General features: G+C 36.1%; 1 protein-coding gene across 1 annotated transcript in view; it reads left to right on the forward strand.

The window, feature by feature from the left end:
• Positions 1-21,442, forward strand: part of LRRIQ3 (leucine rich repeats and IQ motif containing 3) — a 233,899-nt gene that overhangs the window by 17,684 nt on the left and 194,773 nt on the right. Inside the window, exons 2-3 of the mRNA XM_059055610.2 lie at positions 3,835-4,083; positions 8,196-8,519. Of these exons, the coding sequence (XP_058911593.1) occupies positions 3,835-4,083; positions 8,196-8,519 (573 nt within the window). The remainder of the gene's footprint in view (positions 1-3,834; positions 4,084-8,195; positions 8,520-21,442) is intronic.

The raw sequence follows: 21,442 nt of genomic DNA on the forward strand, positions 1-21,442 counted from the left end.
CCCATATATCCCAGCATTCCAGCTGAACCTACCTTCCTGCTGTCCTTGCCAGTGTTTCACATATGTAAATTAGTCACCTTGGAGGTGTTAGTTTGGATGAGCCCCACAAGACTGAATCTTAAGTCAACATCCCTTGAAAAAGAACTGCCCATTTGAACTAAGTTAAGCCACAGACCTGAGAAATAATCAATGGTGTTTTTATTAAGGCAGTAGGTTTCGGGGTGCTTTGTTATACAATGTAAATAAATGAAAAAAGAATGTGCATTCTTTTTTGCAGGACATTGGATATTGGTTGTAGAGAATTCAAATTGAAGGATTTCAAGGAATTAACAACAAATATTAATCTAAATGAGACATACTTATTTGTACTTAGAAATCTTTTCTTCCAGGTTTATTGTGATATAATTGACATATAACATTATGTAAGTTTAATATGTACAATATGATACTTTAATACATATATACATTGCAAAAATGATTACCATGGTAAGGTTCATAATAAATCTATCACCACATATAATTGCCTGTTGTTTTTTTTTTTTTTTGGTGTGTGTGAGGACCTTTAGGATCTACTCTTTTAGTAACTTTTAAGTACGCAATACAGTATTTTTAACTATAGTCACCATGCTGTACATTATATTCCCAGAACTGTTCATCTTATAACTGGAAGTTTGTTCCCTTTAACCAACATCTCCCCATTTCTTTCACCACATTTTGGCCACCAGTGGCATTTATATTGTAGAAAATGGCAGTTTTCTTCTTCTTTGTGGCTGAATAATATTCCATTGTGTGTGTATATAAAATAGGTAATCATATTTCCTTTAGCCATTCATCTGTCAGTGGACACTTAGATTCTTTCCATGTCTTAGCCATTGGGACTAAAGAACATGGGGATGCACATATCTCTTCAAGATAATTACTTCATTTTGGAGGGATATATACCCAGAAATGGGATTACTGTGTCATATGGTAGTTCCATTTTTAATTTTTCAAGGTACCTCTATACTGTTTACGTTGGTACAGCCAACAGTGTATAAAGGTTCCCTTTTCTCCACATCTGTGTCAACTTAATCTTGTCTTTTTGAATATAGTCATTTTAAAAGGTGTGAGGTGATAGTTCCTTGTGTTTTTTTTTTTTTTTTTTTGCGGTACGTGGGCCTCTCACTGCCGTGGCCTCTCCCGTCGCGGAGCACAGGCTCCGGATGCGCAGGCTCAGCGGCCATGGCTCACGGGCCCAGCTGCTCTGTGGCACGTGGGATCTTCCCGGACCGGGGCACGAACCCGAGTCTCCTGCATTGGCAGGCGGACTCTCAACCACTGCGCCACCAGGGAAGCCCTCCTTGTGGTTTTAATTTTCATTTTCCTAATGATTAGTGTTGTTGAGCACCTTTTTAATGTATGTGTTGGCCATTTATATGTCTTCTTTGGAAAAATATCTATTCAGGTCCTTAGCCTATTTTTTAATCAGGTTGTTGTTGTTATTATCACTTTCTACTGATTTGTATGAGTTCCTTTTATATTTTGGACATTAGCCATTTATTAGATCTATGATTTGAAAATATTTTCTCCCATTCCCCATAGGTTCCTCTTTATTCTGTTGATTGTTTGTTTGATTTTTTTTTTTTTTTTTTTTTTGCTGTGCAGAAGCTTTTTAATTTGTTGCCACGGTTGTTGGTATTTGCTTTTGTTGCCTTTGCTTTTGGTGTCATATCCAAAAAGTCATTACCAGGATGAATGAATGTAAAAGGAACTTTTTTTCCCTAAGCTTTCTTCTAGAAGTTTTTTGGTTTCTGCTCTTACATTTAAGTCTTTAACCCATTTCCAGTAATTTTTGTGAGTGGTGTAAGACAGGGGTCCAATTTTATTCTTTCGCATATGAAGATTTCATTCTTAGGCAGTTTTTTCAACACCATTTATTGAAGATACTGTCCTTTCATTATTGAGTATTCTTGGTTCTTTTGTCAGATATTGTTGTTGCATGTTTATGGGTTTATTTTTGGTCTCTCAATTCTTTTGCCTTGAACTATGTGCCAATTTTTATGCTAGTACCATACTATTTTGATTACTGTAGCTTTGTAATATGTTGTTTTGAATTCAGAAGGTATGAGGCCTCCAGTTTTGTTGTTTCACAAGATTGTTTTTCCTATTTTTTTTTTTTTTTGTGGTCCCATATGAATTTTAGAGTTGATTTTCCTATTTCTGTGAAAAATGTCATTGAAATTTTGATAGGGATTGCACTGAATCTATAGATGACTTGGGTAGTAGTATGGACATTTTAGGAGTATTAACTATTCCAATCCATGAACACAAGATAGCTTTCCAATCATTTTTGTTTTCTTCAGTTCCTTTCATTAATGTCTTACAGTTTTCAGTGTATAGATCTTTCACCTCCTTGTTTAAATGCATTCCTAAGTATTTGAGTATTTTTGATGCTATTATAATGGGATTGTCTTCTTTATTTTTTTCACATAGTTCATTGTTAACAAATATAAAATGCAGTTGAGTTTTGCATGTTGATTTTGTGCCCTTCAACTAACAGTTTTTTGATGGAGTCTTTAGGATTTTCTGTATATAACATCAAGTCATCTGCAAACAAAGACAATTTTACTTCTTCCTTTCTGATTTTATTTCTTTTTCTTGCCTGATTACTCCAGCTAGGATATGCAGTATTGTGTAGAATATGAATGGTGAGAGTGGGCACTTTCTTTTCCCTGATTTTAGAGGAAAGCTTTCAACCTTTCATCACTGAGTATGATGTTAGCTGCAGGCTTATAATTTATGGCTTCTGTTATGCTGAATTGCAGTGTTTTTGTACCCACTTTGTTTAGAGTTTTTATTTAAAGATGTTAAATTTTTTCAAGTGATTTTTTTGCGTCTATTGATATGATCATATGATTTTTATCCTTCATTCCATTTTTGAGGTTTATCACAATGATTGATTTACATTGTTGAATCATCCTTGTAGCCCTTTATTGCCCCTTAATTTCATTGAGCTGCATTTATCAGCCTTTCCCACAAAGATGATCACTCTGCTAACTTGGGAATTCATCATTCAATGCTCTTCTTTATTTAACAACATCTTTTAACCAAAATTATTATGCAAGGTATGTTAGGGTATAGTTTTCTCTTTTTTAAAAAATAAATAAATAAATAAATAAATAAATTTATTTATTTTTGGCTACATTGGTTCTTTGTTGCTGCATGTGGGCTTTCTCTAGTTGTGGCAAGCAGGGGTTACTCTTCACTGTGGTGCATTGTCTTCTCATTGTGGTGGCTTCTTTTGTTGCAGAGCATAGGCTTCTGTAGTTGCAGCACGCGGGCTCAGTAGTTGTGGCTTGCAGGCTCTAGAGTGCAGGCTCAGTAGTTGTGGCACATGGGCCTAGTTGCTCTGTGGCATGTCGGATCCTCCCAGACCAGGGATCGAACCTGTGTCTGCTGCATTGTCAGGCAGATTCTTAACCACTGTGCCACCAGGGAAGTCGGAGGGGTATAGTTTTCTATGTTTGTTTTAGTTGTATTGCTTAGAGGTGATGTTTTTATCCCAGCTATTTCATTGAATTTCATGTTCTTTCAGTATTTCAGGAAAAAGAAAGTTTTTATTCCTCTTACTGATTATTTCATTGGTGAGAAAAATGATACATTTTTGAGTTGTAATTATATACATGTTATATATTTAAAATGCTTTGGGATAGAAGGTTTTATATAGATTTATATAGAGATTTTTAAAAGATTTTATATAGATTTATTTTTTATAGATTTTTATATAGATCTTTTTTTATATAGAATTATTTTTGAAAGTTGAAAAAAACGTTCAAAATTTCCCATTTTTCCTAGATGTTTCATGGAACAATCACAGAAGAGCTAACCAATCATAGAGAATGGAGTCACTATAATAAAAATATAATAGAAGATCAAAAAGATTTTGTTTTTGTGAAGTTCAGTGGCCTTCATTTAAAATCTTTGGAAAGTTTTCAATCTTGTATCTCTCTTAGAGTGTGCATCTTCTCAAACAATTTTATTACGGATATTTGTCCACTTCAGAGTTGTATAAAATTAGTCAAACTTGATCTCCATGGAAATCTGGTAAGCAATAGCCATTTCAGTTATCTGCATATAATTGAAGTTGATATTTAATAAGCACTTATGTTATCTATGTACAGTATTCCTCCCAGGTAGTCTTATATGTGAAATATAAACAATTCAAAACTAATTTAAAAATATATAAGCATAAAAATTTTAAGTATAAGCAAACATTTTTAATTTAAAATATCTAGACCAACAGTGTGTGATTTGGTTTACTTCTTAAATCCATAGTCTTAAGACTACTTCTTGACTTCTTAATTTTTTAATGACATATAATTGACCTATAGTATTACATTAATTTCAGGTATAAAACATAATGGTTCAATATTTGTGTATATTTCAAAATGATCACAATAAGTCAACATCCATCACCAAAGAGTTACAATTTTTCCCTGTGAAGAGAACTTTTACTATCTGCTCTCTTAGCAACTTTCAAATATATAATCCAGTATTATTAACTGTACTCACCCTGCTGTATATTATATCCCCAGGACTCATTTATTTTATAACTGAAAATTTGTATCTTTTCAGCAACTTCACCATTTCACCCACCCCCTCTGTCTCTGAATCACCAATGAGTTCTCTGTATCTAAGAGTTTGGTTTTTGTTTGGTTGGTTTTTGCTTTTTTAAATTCCACATGAGTTAGATCATATGGTACTTGTCTTTTTCTGTCTGACTTATTTCATTTTGCATAATGCTCTCAACTTCCACCATTTTGTTGCAAATGGCATGATTTCCTTCTTTTTTATGAGTCAGTAGTACTCCACTGTGTATACACACAACATTTTATTTACTTATTCATCTACAGATAGAAACTTAGGTTGCTTCCATGTCTTGGCTATTATAAATAATGGTGCAGTGAACATGGGGATGTATGTGTCTTTTTGAGCTGGTGTTTTCATTTCCTTGAAATAAATTCCTGGAGGTAGAATTGCTGGATCATATGGAAGCTTTATTTTGAATTCTTGAGGAACCTCCTTGCCGTTTTCATAGCGGCTGCACCAGTTTACAATTGCACAAACACTGCACATGGTTCCCTCTTCTCCTCATCCTTGTTATTTCTTGTCTTTTTGATAATAGCCATTCTAATAGGTGTGAGGTGATTGAATTTGTGGTTTTAATATGCATTTCCCTGATGATTGGTGATGTTGAGTATCTTTTCATGTACCTGTTGGCCATTGGATGTTTTCTTTGGAAAAACATTAACTTAGATCCTCTTCCCATTGTTTAGTTGGATCGTTTGGGTTTTTGCTATTGTTGTATGAATTCTTTATGTATTTTGGATATTAGCCCCTTCTCAGATATGATTTGCAAATATTTTCCCCCATTCAGTAGGTTGCCTTTTCTTTCTTTCTATTTTTTTTTTTGTAAGATTTATTTATTTATTATTTATTTATTTTTACTTATTTTTGGTTGCATCGGGTCTTTGGTTGCAGCACATGAGATCTTTGTTGAGTATGTGGGATCTTTCATTGTGGTATGTTGGCTCCAGAGCACGTGGACTCTGTAGTTTGTGGCACACAAGCTCTCTAGTTGAGGTGCGTGAGCTCAATAGTTATGGCACGTGGGTTTAGTTGCCCTGAGGCATGTGGGATCTTAGTTCCCTGGCCAGGGATCGAACCCACGTCCCCTGCATTGTAAGGTGGCTTCTTTAGCACTGGACCACCAGGGAAGTCCCAATTGCCTTTTCATTTCATTGATGGTTTCCTTTACTGTGCAGAAGCTTTTTAGTTTGACATCATCTCACTTGCTCAGTTTTGGTTTTTTTAGCCTTTGCTTTTGGTGTCAAATCAAAAAAAAATATTGCCAAGACCCATGTCAAGGAGCTTACCACCAATGTTTTCTTCTAGGAGTTTTATGGTTTCAGATTTTGTGTTCAAGTCTTTAATCCATTTAGAGTTAAATTTTGTGTATAGCATAAGATAGTGGTCAAGTTTCATTCTTTCACAAGTGCCTGTCCAGTTTTCCCAACACAATTTATTGACGAGACTCTTCTTTTCCCATTGTATATTCTTAGCTCCTTTTTTTTTTTTTTTTTTTTGCATGTTATGTGGGCCTCTCACTGTTGTGGCCTTTCCCATTGGCCCAGCTGCTCCACGGCATGTGGGAACTTCCCAGACCGGGGTACGAACCCGTGTCTCCTGCATCAGCAAGCAGACTCTCAACCACTGTGCCACCAGGGAAGCCCCTTAGCTCCTTTTTTTGTAAATCAATCGAACATATATGTGTGGGTTTTTTTCTGGGCTATCTTTCTGTTCCATTGACCTATGTGTTTGTTTGTTTGTTTGTTTGTTTTTAAGTCTTTTTTTTTTTTTTTTTTTTGTGGTACGCGGGCCTCTCACTGTTGTGGCCTCTCCCGTTGCGGAGCACAGGCTCCCGACGCACAGGCTCAGAGGCCATGGCTCATGGGCCCAGCTGCTCCGCGGCATGTGGGATCTTCCCAGACCCGGGCACGAACCCGTGTCTCCTGCATCGGCAGGCGGATTCTCAACCACTGCGCCACCAGGGAAGCCCTGTTTGTTTGTTTTTAAATGCCAGTAGCATACTTATTTTTTTTACTGTAGCTTTGTAATATCCTTGAATTCAGGAAGTGCGAGGGCTCCAGCTTTGTTCTTTTTCAAGATCATTTTGCCTATTTAAGGTTTTTTGTGATTTCATGCAAATGTTAGGATTATTTGTTCTATTTATGTGAAAAATGCCACTGAAATTTTGGTACGGCTTGTATTGAATCTGTAGATTGCTTTGGGTAGTATGAACGTTTTAACAATACTAGTTCTTGCAATTCACAAGCACAGTGTATCTTTCAATTTATTTATGTCGTCTTCAGTTTCTTTTCAATATGTCTTATAGTGTTCAGTGTACATATCTTTCGCATCCTTGGTTAAATATATTCCTATGCATTTTATTCTTTTTGATGCAGTTGTGAGTGGAATTGTTTTATTAATTTCTCTTTCTGATAGTTAATAATGTGTAGAAAGTCAACATAATTTTGTGTTGATTTTGTATTCTGAAATGTTACTGATTTTATTTATTAGTTCTAAAAGTTTTTTGTGCAGTATTTAGGGTTTTCCATATACAGGCATACTGCATTTTATTGGGCATCACTTTATTGCACTTCACAGATACTGCATTTTTACAAATTAAAGGTTTGTGGCAATCTTACATTATCAGATGATGGTTAGCATTTTTTTTAGCAATAAAGTATTTTTTACTTAAGATATGTACATTGGTTTTTTTAGACATAATGCTATTGCACACTTAATAGATTGCCGTATAGTGTAAACAACTTTAATATGCAGTGGGAAACCAAAAAAATTTTGTGACGTGCTTTATTGCAATATTTGCTTTATTGAAGTGGCCTGGAACTCAACACACAAAATCTCTGAGGTATGCTTGTATAATATCATGTAATCTGCAAAAAGTGACAGTTTTACTTTTTCATTTCCAATTTGGTTGCCTTTTGTTCCTTCTTCTTGCCTAATTGCTCTGTCTAGGACTTCTAGCTTCCAGTGCTATGCTGAATAAAAGTGGCGAGAGTGGGCATCCTTGTCTTACTCTTGCTCTTATGGGAAAATATTTTATCTTTTCACCACTGAGACTAATGTTAGCTGTGAGCTTGTCAGATATGGCCTGTATTATGTTGAGGTACATTCTCTCTATACCCAGCTTGTTGAGAGTTTTAATCATAAATGGATGTTGAATTTGTCAAATACTTTTTCTATATCTATTGTGATGATCATATGATATTTATACTTCATTTTGTTAATGTGGAATATCACTATCACATTGATTGATTTGACCCCTTAAGTTTTTCATGTAAGGAAAGTATTTTATAAAAGTTTAAAGAATCTGCTTATTACAAAGGGACTTTTATTGAATGGAGTATATATGTTTGTTTATTTAATTACACTAGTAATTACAGACACCTAGTGTATTTTGGTTTACTCCAGTCATCATTTGGGTAATTAGAAATTCTGTTTTTGCTTACTAATGAGAAATTTGCTATTGGGGAAAATATTGAATTATAGAAGATGTTTAATATTTTTCCTTTTTCAATGTAATTCATGGAAAATTTATATTTGTATTTAACATATTATTAATGGTATTTCAGATCAAGAGTCTACCAGATACCAGGTTTTGGAGTGGATTGAAGAACCTAAAACTCCTCTATCTACATGACAATGGGTTTGCAAAGTTAAAGAATGTATGTATGTTATCTGCTTGTCCAAGCCTCATTGCCCTCACTATGTTTGATTGTCCAGTAAGCCTTAAAAAAGGATATAGACATGTTCTTGTCAACAGTATACAGTCTCTCAAAGCACTGGATCATCATGTGATTTCTGATGAAGAAATAATTCAGAACTGGCATCTTCCTGAAAGATTCAAAACATATAACCACCGACTTTTCTTTAATTTCTGCCCTGCTTTGAAAAAGGTAATTGGCTTCATTAGGGTTTCATTTTAAATAAACGTATAGAAGTAAAATTTTAGCTTCTAAATTCTTTACCTAAATTATATAAACCAGTATTTTTTTATCATTTACATAAAATATAGTAAACTAGTGAATATATTAGGAATGTCTTATAACTAAAAATTTATAAAAGCCTATATGCCTACTGCTAAAAATTACTGAACTTAGGAGGTATAGCTTACATACTGTAAACTTCACCCGTCTTACATGTATGATTCCATAATTTTGGTAAATTAACAGTGCTGTATAACTATCTTCACAATTCAGTGTTAGAAATTTCCACCACTCCACCAGTTTCCTTCCTTTCCATCTGCAGTTAATCCCCACTCCCAACTTGGTCCTAGGTAACCATTGATCTGTTTTCTGTCTCTATTAATTTGTTTTTCTAAACATTTTATAAAAATGGAATCACAGAATATGTAGTCTTTTTCACCTGCCTTCTTTCACCTAGGGTGATGTGTTTGAGCCTTATTCATGTTGTAGCATGTATCAGTAGTTTGTTCCTTTTGATTGCTGAGTATTATTCCATTATGTGAATATATTACATTTTCTTTATTCATTCACCAATGGACATTTGGATTATTTCTAGTTTTTGTTATTATGAAAATGCTGCTGTAAACACCTACTTACATGTCTTTGTGTAGACATATATTTTCATTTTCTTTGGTTAGATACTTAGGAGTACAGTTGCTGGGATGTATGGTAAGTTTATGTTTAACTTTTTAAGAAACTGAATTGTTTTCTAAAAAGTGTAAACCACTGATGCATGAAGGTTCCATTTTCTGTATGTCCTTGCAAACAGTATTTTCTATCTTTTGCACTATCGACATTCTAGTAGGTGTGAAGGGCATTTCACAATGGTTTTAATTTTTATATCTCTAAAAAGTAATGATGATGATAAGCATCTTTTCATCTGTTTACTAACTATGCATATATCTTCTTTGGTCCAATGTCTATACAAATTTTTTGCCCTTTTTTTTTTTTTTTTTTTTTTTTTTTGTGGTATGCGGACCTCTCACTGTTGTGGCCTCTCCCACTGCGGAGCACAGGCTCCGGACGCACAGGCTCAGGGGCCATGGCTCACGGGCCCAGCCGCTCCACTGCATGTGGGATCTTCCCAGACCGGGGCACGAACCCGTGTCCCCTGCATTGGCAGGCGGACTCTCAACCACTGCGCCACCAGGGAAGCCCTGCCCATTTTTAAAGTGGGTGTTTGTCTCATTGTTGATTTGTAACAGATATCTGGGTATAAGTCCTCTATCAGATAGAAGAATTGCAAATGTTTTCTCCTAGCCTGTAGCTTGTCTTTTCATTTTCTTAATGGTCTTTATTGAAACAAAAAGTTTTAAGTTTTATGAAGTCCAATTTAGAATTTTTTGTTTTATGTATCATGCTTTTGGTGTTATATCTAAGAACTCTGCCTAATTCAGGGCCAAAATTTTTTTCTTTTATGTTTTATTCTAAAATTTTAATAATTATATCTCTGAAATTTATATCTATGTTTGATCTTGAATGAATTTTTTTACATGGTGTGAAGTAAGAGTCTAAAGTTCATTTTTTGCATGTGGATATTCAATTATACCAGCCCCATTCCCCCAGTGAATTGCCTTGATATTTTTTGTTAAAAATCAGTTGACCATAAATGTAAGCATTTATTTCTTGACTCTCAATTATATTCCAGTGGTCTATATAGTTGTCCTTACGGCAGTATTACACAGTCTTGATTACTATAGCTTTGTAATTAAGTTTCAAAATTGGAAAGTGTGAGTTCTCCAACTTTGCTCTTCTTTTTCAATATTGCTTTGGCTATTCAGGGTTCCTTGCATTTCCAAATGAATTTTAGGATCAGCTTGTCAGTTTCTACAATGATTCCTGCTGGGATAGTGATAAGTATTCCATTGAATTTATAGACCAATTTGTGGAGAATTACCATCTTTATAATAGTATTCTTGTCCTTGAATATGAACTGTCATTTTATTTAAGTACTCTTTAATTCTCTCAGTTTTGTTGTTTTCAGTGTACAAGTCTTTCACTTAATTTTTAAAAATTTATTTCTATGCATTTTGTTTATTTTTGTGATATTGTGAATGGAATCATTTATTAATTTCATTTTGGATTGTTTTTTTAGCATATCAAAATACAATTAAAATTTTATTTAATCTGATATTCTGCCACATTGCTATTCTCATTTCTTAGTTCTAGAAGTTTTTGGTTAACACAGAATATTTGTTTTTTAATTGAAAGTGGATCTCTTTTTTTTTGTTTGTTTTCCATATTTGAATGATTCCATTTGGAAATAGTTTATTTTTTTCAATGTTTAATTCCAGGCATTTGATTATTATTTGGATTTTTAATGGAAGAGGATAAAATATTCAATTTCTAAGTAGTTAATATAGTGACATTACATGTTCAAATCACCATTGTATGTTGACTTTTAAAATGTTGAAAGAAGTACTTGGGAAACTTGATATTTAGTTGGAGGTTACAAAATACTTAAATGGATAGACAAAAATAGAAGAAAACATGTTTCATGTCATATGAATATTAGAGCAAATAAGTCATGTAAGTATTTAAAATAAGTGGTTAATTCTGCAGGTGTTAAACAAGTCAGGTACATGATACAGAAAGTGAAGATGTATGTTTCAGAACAGTGTTTATAATATGTTGTAAGTATATATAATTCTATATATATACATATATAAACATTGACTCTTGATGAAAAATCTAAAAGCGTTTGAATAGTAATCACATCTGAAAGAATATATAAACAATAAACAGTGATTATACATGGGAAGGCTGGATATTAGAAAGTTGAAAGACTTTTTATAGCTGCATATGATTCTTTAAAAATTATGAGTATATTAATGATTTTATAATAATAGTTTAAAAAATGTAGGGAAATATATAAAACAAGGCAGTATTTAAGTCTGGTATCTTAACCAGGGCTCTAAAGGAAGAATTTCATTTAGGTATTCTAGTTGCATGGTATGGTGTAATCAAAGGTAGGAACAGACATGACCCTTTTAAGGACAATCAAATGACTGAGGTTTGTATAAGGAATTAGTTGGAAATTAGAGGCAGGGGGGAGTACTGAAAATAATCTTGGATGATATACTAAGGAGTTTAGACTTCTTAAAAAATGTTTTGAAGATCTATTGAAGTAGTTTGAGTAGGAAATTAAAAGACATTCTGTAATAGTTGGTGTCTATGAATAACTAGTTTTTATAAATAAAAAGTTTTTTAAAGGAGAGTAATCCAATATTTTACTAGCAGATTAATGGGGATTAGGAGACAGATGAGGGCATTGAGACCAATTATTGTAGGCCAGAAGTGAGGTGATTAGGGTTGATACAGGAAGATAGCAGTGGCAAAGAAGAAAGAAGACAGCATAAAGTAGAGGACAGACACTCTAAAAGCCATTGTGGCAGGCACTTCATGCATTTTATTCCTTCATTCCTTTACCAAATATGCATTGAGCACCTAATATGTGAGAGGGATTATTTTGGATTCTGTGGTAAATAATACTGACAAAGGTCCTGCTCTCATGAACTCCAGTGGAAAGACATAGGGAATAAACTTGTAAGCAAAAAACAGTCAATCAGTCAATCAATCAACCATAGAATGTCAGATAGTGTTAATTTCTAAATAAAATAAAATGGTAACATAGGATGAAAGGGGTAGAGATTTAGGATAATACTTTAGCTAGGGTGGATGGGGAGTGACTTTCTGAAAAGTGTTTTATCTATTCATCATATCCTTTGATTTCGAAAGGTATTACTCTTATTTTATGGAAGAAAATGAAATATAGTGACATTTAGGAACTTATCTAATATAAGACATCTAGACAGTCATGAAGCTGAGATTTCAGGTCTGTCTTGGTCTTAGTCCTACAATCAACATTACATCACAAAGGACCAGTACAACGATTTGGCAAGATTTTTTTTTAAATTGATTGAATGCAATAGGAGAAGAATAAGTGAAGAAAGACTCCTCTGGCATTTTGAACTTTGGGAATCAGTAATCAGGGAAATAAACTAGTTAACAGAAATGGTGGGCATTTGAAGAGTTTTGGTAGAAAGTTAAGTTTGGTCATGTTTATTTGAGGCAGGATATTGATATTGAGATATCAGCCAGGCATTGGAAATGAAGAACGAAAATTCAGAAATAGTGTTCTAGGTCTAAGATGTAAATCCAATAGTCATTTACTCGAGCTCATAGTTGAAGCCAAGCTGTCACAGGAAAATGTAGGGATCAATAAAGTCTAAGAGCTAAGGACAGAGCCTTAGAGCACAGTCTCATTTTGTGCATAGAAAACAGTGGAAACAATGAGGAAAAGAGAGATTGATCCGATGACATAGGAGAAAAAACAGAGACATGGTTTATTACCATTTAAGAGAAAAGAATGATTTAAAATAAAATAATGTTTTTGAAGAGCCAATAAAAGCACTGATACAAAACTATTTTGAAAGGCTTTTTGATAGTGGTTATTACATCTTTGGAATTTCACTAACTTGTAGAGGTGTATATGAAATTGTAATGGTTAATAATGTAATGGTTAATGATTGTCAAGTATAGAAACTTTTCTGAGAAAATTTTGGACAAAGGAAACATAATGCCGTAACTGTAGACAATAAGATTAATGGAAGGCCTTAAAAAAAAGTGAGATGAGGGCTTCCCTGGTGGCGCAGTGGTTGAGAGTCCGCCTGCCGATGCAGGGGATACGGGTTCGTGCCCCGGTACGGGAAGATCCCACGTGCCGCGGAGCGGCTGGGCCCGTGAGCCATGGCCGCTGAGCCTGCGCGTCCGGAGCCTGCGCTCCGCAACAGGAGAGGCCACAACAGTGAGAGGCCCGAATACCACAAAAAAAAAAAAAAAAAAAAAAAAAAGTGAGATGATACTATAATGGGGTTTTTTTTGTTTGTTTATTTGTTTGGTTTTTTTTGTGTGTGTGTGTGGTTTGTGGGCCTCTCACTGTTGTGGCATCTCTCGTTGCGGAGCACAGGCTCCAGATGCTCAGGCTCAGCCTCCATGGCTCACGGGCCTCGCCGCTCCGTGGCATATGGGATCTTTCCAGACCAGGGCACAAACCCGTGTCCCCTGCATCGGCAGGTGGATTCTCAACCACCGCGCCACCAGGGAAGTCCCACTATAATGTATTTTTAAGCTGAGGGAAAATAGTTTTAATTTTTTAAAAAGAGGTTGAAAATGTCAAAAAAAAAAAAAGGGAATAATTGAAAAAAAATGTTGTGGAGAAAGCATTAATAGAAGACATCACAACTGGAGTAAGCCTGAAAGAGATATAGGTACACCAAAGTCCAGCAAAATTTGTGTGAGTTGTAGAGATTTAAAGAAATCTATTTGAATAAAAGTTTTTCAGTTTACCTATAAATTTTTATTCAATATTTTTGCTAGAAGCAATGTTCTTTTGGTTATTCATTGATTACTGAAAGATTTTATTTAATTTTTAGCAGTATAAACAAACACTTGAGAAAGTAATAAATGACAACCTATGGAGATATTATTTAGTAGTGTTTGAAATACATTTTCAAAACATTTAGTTGCACTTACTGAGTATAAGAACATGAAAACTGAAAAATTATAATGAATCTCATAATATTTCACACAATTTTTTCACTAAGTATTATTCTTTTATCAGAAGGGTATGGATGTAGAAATTTAAGAAGTCTATGTTCATTCTAAAAGAACAAATTAATGTTATTAAAACTTGTGCCCAGAGGAGGAGCTTCAAGATGGCAGAAGAGTAAGATGCGGAGATCACCTTCCTACCCACAAATACATTAGAAATACATCTACATGTGGAACAACTCCTACAGAACACATGCTGAATGCTGGCAGAAGACCTCAGACCTGCCAAAAGGCAAGAAACTCCCCACATACCTGGGTAGGGCAAAAGAAAAAAGAAAAAACAGAGACAAAGTAGGGACAGGACCTGCACTAGCAGGAGGGAGCTGTGTAGGAAAGGTTTCCACACACTAGGAAGCCCCTTCGTGGGCAGAGACTGTGGATGGCTTCGGAGCCACGGAGGAGAGCGCAGCAATGGGTGCGGAGGGCAAAGCGGAGAGATTCCCACACAGAGGATCAGTGCCGACCAGCATTCACCAGCCCAAGAGAATTGTATGCTCACCCGCCGGGATGGGTGGGGGCTGGGAGCTGACACTCGGGCTTTGGTCAGATCCCAGGGAGAGGACTGGGGTTGGCAGCGTGAACACAGTCTGAAGGGGGCTAGTGCACCACAGCTAGCCTGGAGGGAGTCCAGCAAAAAGTCTGGAGCTGCCGAAGAGACAAGAGACATTTTCTTGCCTCTTTCTTTCCTGGTATGGGAGGAGAGGGGATTAAGAGCACTGCTTAAAGGAACTCCAGAGACAGGCGCGAGCTGTGGATATCAACGAGGACCCCAGAGATGGGCATGAGATGCTAAGGCTCCTGCTGTAGCCAACAAGAAGCCTGTGTGCAAGTACAGGTCACAGTCCACACTGTCCCTCCCAGGAGCCTGTGCAGCCTGCCACTGCCAAGGTCCCATGATCCAGGAACAGCTTCCCCTGGAGAACGCATGGTGCACCTCAGGCTGGTGCAACGTCACACCGCCCTCTACCGCCACAAGCTCGCCCTGCACTCCATATCCCGCCCTCTCCCCAGCCTAAGGGAGCCAGAGCTCCTGAAGCTGCTGCTCCTTTAACGCTCTCCTGTCTGAGCGAAGAACAGATGCCCTCAGGCAACCTACGCACAGAGGCGGGTCCAAATCCAAAGCTGAACCCTGGGAGCTGTGCGAAGAAAGAAGAGAAAGGGAAATTTCTCCCAGCAGCCTCAGGAGCAGTGGATTAAAGCTCCACAATCAACTTGATGTACCCTGCATCTGTGGAATACCTGAGTAGACAACGAATCATCCCAAATTGAGGAGGTGGACTTTGGGAGCAACTATATATATATATTTTATTCCCTTTTTCTCATTTTGTGAGTGTGTATGTGTATGCTTCTGTGTGTGATTTTGTCTGTATAGCATTGCTTTTACCATTTGTCCTGGGGTTCTGTCTGTCGAGTTTATTTTTTGTTTTTTTAATTTAAAAGTTTTTCTTAATAATTATTTCTTATTTTTTTATTTTAATTATTTTATTTTACTTTATTTTATTTTATCTTCTTTCTTTCTTTCTTTTTTTTCTCCCTTTTATTCTGAGCCATGTGGAGGACAGGCTCTTGGTGCTCCAGCCAGGTGTCGGGGCTGTGCCACTGAGGTGGGAGAGCCAAGTTCAGGACCCTCGTCCACAAGAGACCTCCCAGCTCTACGTAATACCAAACGGTGAAAATCTCCCAGAGATCTCCATCCCAACGCCAAGACCCAGCTCCACTCAATGATGAGCAAGCTACCATGCTGGACACCCTATGCCAAACACCTAGGAACACAACCCCATCCATTAGCACAGAGGCTGCCTAAAATCATAAGGCCACAGACACCCCAAAACACACCACCAAATGTGGACCTGCCCACGAGAAAGATAAGATCCAGCCTCATCCACCAGAACACAGGCACTAGTCCCCTCCACCAGGAAGCCTACACAACACACTGAACCAACTTTAGCCTCTGGGGACAGGCACCAAAAAGAACGCAAACTACGAACCTGCAGCCTGCAAAAAAAAGACCCCAAACACAGTAAGTTAAGCAAAATGAGAAGACAGAGAAACACACAGCAGATGAAGGAGCAAGGCAAAAACCCACCAGACCTAACAAATGAAGAGGAAACAGGCAGTCTACCTGAAAAAGAATTCAGAATAATGATAGTAAAGAGGATCCAAAATCTTGGAAATAGAATGAAGAAAATAAAAGAAACGTTTAACAAGGACCTAGAAGAACTAAAGAGCAAACAAACACTGATGAACAAAACAATAAATGAAATTAAAAATTCTCTAGAAGGGATCAATAGCAAAATAACTGAGGCAGAAGAACAGATAAGTGACCTGGAAGATAAAATACTGGAAATAACTACTCCAGAGTAGAATAAAGAAAAAAGAATAAAAAGAATTGGGGACAGACTCAGAGAACTCTGAGACAACATTAAACACACCAGCATTCGAATTATAGGGGTCCCAGAACAAGAAGAGAAAAAGAAAGGGCCTGAGAAAATATTTGAACAGATTATAGTTGAAAACTTCCCTCTTATGGGAAAGAAAATAGTTAATCAAGTCCAGGAAGTGCAGAGAGTCCCATACAGGATAAATCCAAGGAGAAACATACCAAGACACATATTAATCGAACTATCAAAATTTAAATACAGAGAAAAAATGTAAAAAGCAGCAAGGGAAAAACAACAAATAAAACATAAGGGAATCCCCATAAGGTTAACAGCTGATCTTTCAGCAGAAACTCTGCAAGCTAGCAGGGAATGGCAAGACATATTAAAGGTGATGAAGGAGAAAAACCTTCAACCAAGATTACTCTACCCAGCAAGGATCTCATTCAGACTTGTTGGAGAAATTAAAACCTTTAAATACAAGAAAAAGCTAAGAGAATTCAGTACCACCAAACCAACTTTACAACAAATGCTAAAGGAACTTCTCTAGGCAGGAAATGGAAGAGAAGGAAAAGCCCTACAATAATAAACCCAAAACAATTAAGAAAATGGTAATTGGAACATACATATCGATAATTACCTTAAATGTAAATGGATTAAATGCTCCAACCAAAAGATATAGATTGGCTGAATGGATACAAAAACAAGACCCATATATATGCTGTCTACAAGAGACCCACTTCAGACCTAGGGACACATACAGACTGAAAGTGAGGGGATGGAAGAATATATTCCGTGCAGATGGAAATCAGAAGAAAGCTGGAGTAGCAATTCTCATATCAGAAAAATAGACTTTAAAATAAAAACTATTACGAGAGACAAAAGGACTACATAATGATCAAGTGATCAATCCAAGAAGAAGATATTAACAATTGTAAATATTTATGCACCCAACATAGGAGCACCTCAATACATAAGGCAAACACTAACAGCCATAAAAGGGGAAATCGACAGTAACATAAGCTTAGTAGGGGACTTTAACACCCCACTTTCACCAATGGACAGATCATGCAAAATGAAAATAAGGAAACACAAGCTTTAAATGATACATTAAACAAGACAGACTTAATTGATATTTTTAGGACATTCCATCCAAAAACAATATAATACACATTTTTCTCAAGTGCTCATGGAACATTCTCCAGGATAGATCATATCTTGGGTCACAAATCAAGCCTTGGTAACTTTAAGAAAATTGAAATCATATCAAGCATCTTTTCCGACCACAGTGCTATGAGACTAGATATCAATTACAGGACAGAAATCTGTAAGAAATACAAACACGTGGAGGCTAAACAACACACTACTTAATAATCAAGAGTTCACTGAAGAAATCAAAGAGCAAATCAAAAAATATTTAGAAACAAATGACAATGAAAATACGATGACCCAAAACCTATGGGATGCAGCAAAAGCAGTTCTAAGAGGGAAGTTTGTATCAATAAATCCTACCTTAAGAAACAAGAAACCTCTCAAATAAACAACCTAACCTTACACCTGAAGCAATTAGAGCAAGAAGAACAAAAGGCCCCAAAGTTAGCAGAAGTAAAGAAATCACAAAGATCAGACCAGAAATAAATGAAAAAGAAATGAAGGAAATGATAGCAAAGATCATAAAACTAAAAGCTAGTTACTTGAGCAGATAAACAAAATTGATAAACCAATAGACAGACTTATCAAGAAAAAAAAGGGACAAGACTCAGATCAGTAGAATCAGAAATGAAAAAGCAGTAACAACTTACACTGCAGAAATATAAAGGATCATGAGAGATTACTACAGTCAACTATATGCCAATAAAGTGAACAACCTGGAAGAAATGTACAAATTCTTAGAAATGCACAGCCTGCCAAGACTGAACCAGGAAGAAACAGAAAATATGAACAGACCAATCACAAGCACTGAAATTGAAACTGTGATTCAAAATCTTCCAACAAACAAAAGCCCAGGCCCAGATGGCAGCACAGATGAATCCTATCAAACATTTAGAGAAGAGCTAACAGCTGTCCTTCTTGAGCTCTTACAAAATATAGCAGAGGGAGGAACACTCCTAAACTCATTCTATGAGGCCACCATCACTCTGATACCAAAACCAAAGTGATCACAAAGAAAGAAAACTACAGGCCAATATCACTGATGAACATAGATGCAAAAATCCTCAACAAAATACTAGCAAAGAGAATCCAACAGCACATTCAAAGGATCATACACTATGATCAAGTGGAGTTTATCCCAGGAATGCAAGGATTCTTCAATATACGCAAATCAATCAGTGTGATAAAGCATATTAACCAATTGCAGGAGAAAAACCATATGATCATCTCAATAGATGCAGAGGAAAAAACTTTTGGCAAAATTCAACACCCACTTATGATAAAAACACTCCAGAAAATAGGCATAGAAGGAACTTACCTCAACATAATAAAGGCCATATATGACAAACCCACAGCCAACATTGTTCTTAATTGTGAAAAACTGAAACCATTTCCTCTAAGATCTGGAACAAGACACAGTTGCCCACTCTCACCACTATTATTCAACATAGTTTTGGCAGTTTTAGCCAAAGCAATCAGAGAAGAAAAAGAAATACAAGGATTCCAAATTGCAAAAGAAGAAGTAAAGCTGTCACTGTTTGTAGGTGACATTATGCTATAAATAGAGAATCCTAAAGATGCTACCAGAAAACTACTAGAGCTAATCAATGAATTTGGTAAAGTAGCAGGATACAAAATTAATGCACAGAAATCACTTGCATTCCTATACACTAATGATGTAATATCTGAAAGAGAAATTAAGAAAACACTCCCATTTACCACTGCAACGAAAATAATAAAATACCTGGGAATAAACCTACCTAAGGAGACAAAAGACCTGTATGCAGAAAATTATAACACACTGATGAAAGAAATTAAAGACGTTACAAACAGGTGGAGAGATATACCATGTTCTTGGATTGGAAGAATCAATGTTTTGAAAATGACTCTACTACCAAAAGCAATCTACAGTGTCAATGCAATCCCTATCAAACTACCACTGGCATTTTTCACAGAACTAGAGCAAAAAATTTTACAATTCGTATGGCAACACAAAAGACCCCGAATAGCCAAAGCAATCTCGAGAAAGAAAAATGGAGCTGGAGGAATCAGGCTCCCTGACTTCAGACTATACTACAAAGCTACAGTAATCACGACAGTATGGTACTGGCACAGAAACAGAAATATAGATCAGTGGAACAGGATAGAAAGCCCAGAGATAAACCCACACACATATGGTAACCTTATCTTTGATAAAGGAGGCAAGAATATACAGTGGAGAAATGACAACCTCTTCAATAAGTGGTGCTGGGAAAACTGGACAGCTACATGTAAAAGTATGAAATTAGAACACTCACCAACACCGTACACAAAAATAAACTAAAAATGGATTAAAGACCTAAATGTAAGGCCAGACACCATCAAACTCTTAGAGGGAAATGTAGGCAGAGCACTCTATGACCTAAATCACAGCAAGATCCTCTTTGACCCACCTTCTAGAGAAATGGAAATAATAACAAAAATAAATAAATGGGACCTAATGAAACTTAAAAGCTTTTGCACAGCAAAGGAAAGCATAAACAAGATGAAAAGACAACCTTCAGAATGGGAGAAAATATTTGCAAATGAAGCAACTGACAAAGGATTAATCTCCCAAATTTACAAGCAGCTCATGCAGCTCAATATCAAAAAAACAACGCAATCCAAAAATGGGCAGGAGACCTAAATAGACATTTCTCCAAAGAAGATATACAGATTGCCAACAGACACATGAAAGAATGCTCAACATCATTAATCATTAGAGGAATTCAAATCAAAACTACAATGAGATATCATCTCACACCAGTCAGAATGGCCATTATCAAAAAATCTACAACAGTAAATGCTGGAGAAGGTTTTAGAGAAAGGGAACCCTCCTGCTCTGTTGGTGGTAATGCAATTTGAAACAGCCACTGTGGAGAACAGTATGGAGGTTCCTTAAAAAACTACAACTAGAACTACCATATGACCCAGCAATCCCACTACTGGGCATATACCCTGATAAGACCATAATTGAAAACGAGTCATGTACTAAAATGTTCATTGCAACTCTATTTTCAATAGCCAGGACATGGAAACAACCTAAGTGTCCATCAACCGATGAAAGGATAAAGAAGATGTGGCACCTTTATACAATGGAATATTACTCAGCCATATAGAGGAATGAAACTGAGTTATTTGTTGTGAGGTGGATTAACTTAGAGAGTGTCATACAGAGCGAAGTAAGTCAGAAAGAGAAAAACAAATACAGTATGCTAACACATACATATGGAAATTTTTTTTAAAAAATGGTCATGAAGAACCTCAGGGCAAGATGAGAATAAAGATGCAGACTTACTAGAGAATGGACTGTAGGATATGGGGAGGGGAAAGGGTAACCTGGCACAAAGTGAGTGAGTGGCATGGACATATATACACTACCAAACGTAAAATAGGTAGCTAGTGGGAAGCAGCCACATAACACATCTAGACAAGCTCGGTGCTTTGTGACCACCTAGAGGCGTGGGATAGGGAGGGTGGGAGGGAGGGAGATGCAAGAGGGAAGAGCTATGGGGATATATGCATATGTATAACTGATTCACTTTGTTATTAAGCAGAAACACACCGTTGTAAAGCAATTATACTCCAATAAAGATGTTAAAGAAACAAAACAAAAAAACTTTTTCCCTATAACACAATGAAGCTGTCTAGAAGGAACCTGTTTATTCTTAACTGTGACATATAATTTATAGA

The sequence above is a fragment of the Kogia breviceps genome, chromosome 1 (genome assembly GCF_026419965.1).
Source record: "Kogia breviceps isolate mKogBre1 chromosome 1, mKogBre1 haplotype 1, whole genome shotgun sequence".
NCBI classification, from domain to species: domain Eukaryota; kingdom Metazoa; phylum Chordata; class Mammalia; order Artiodactyla; family Physeteridae; genus Kogia; species Kogia breviceps.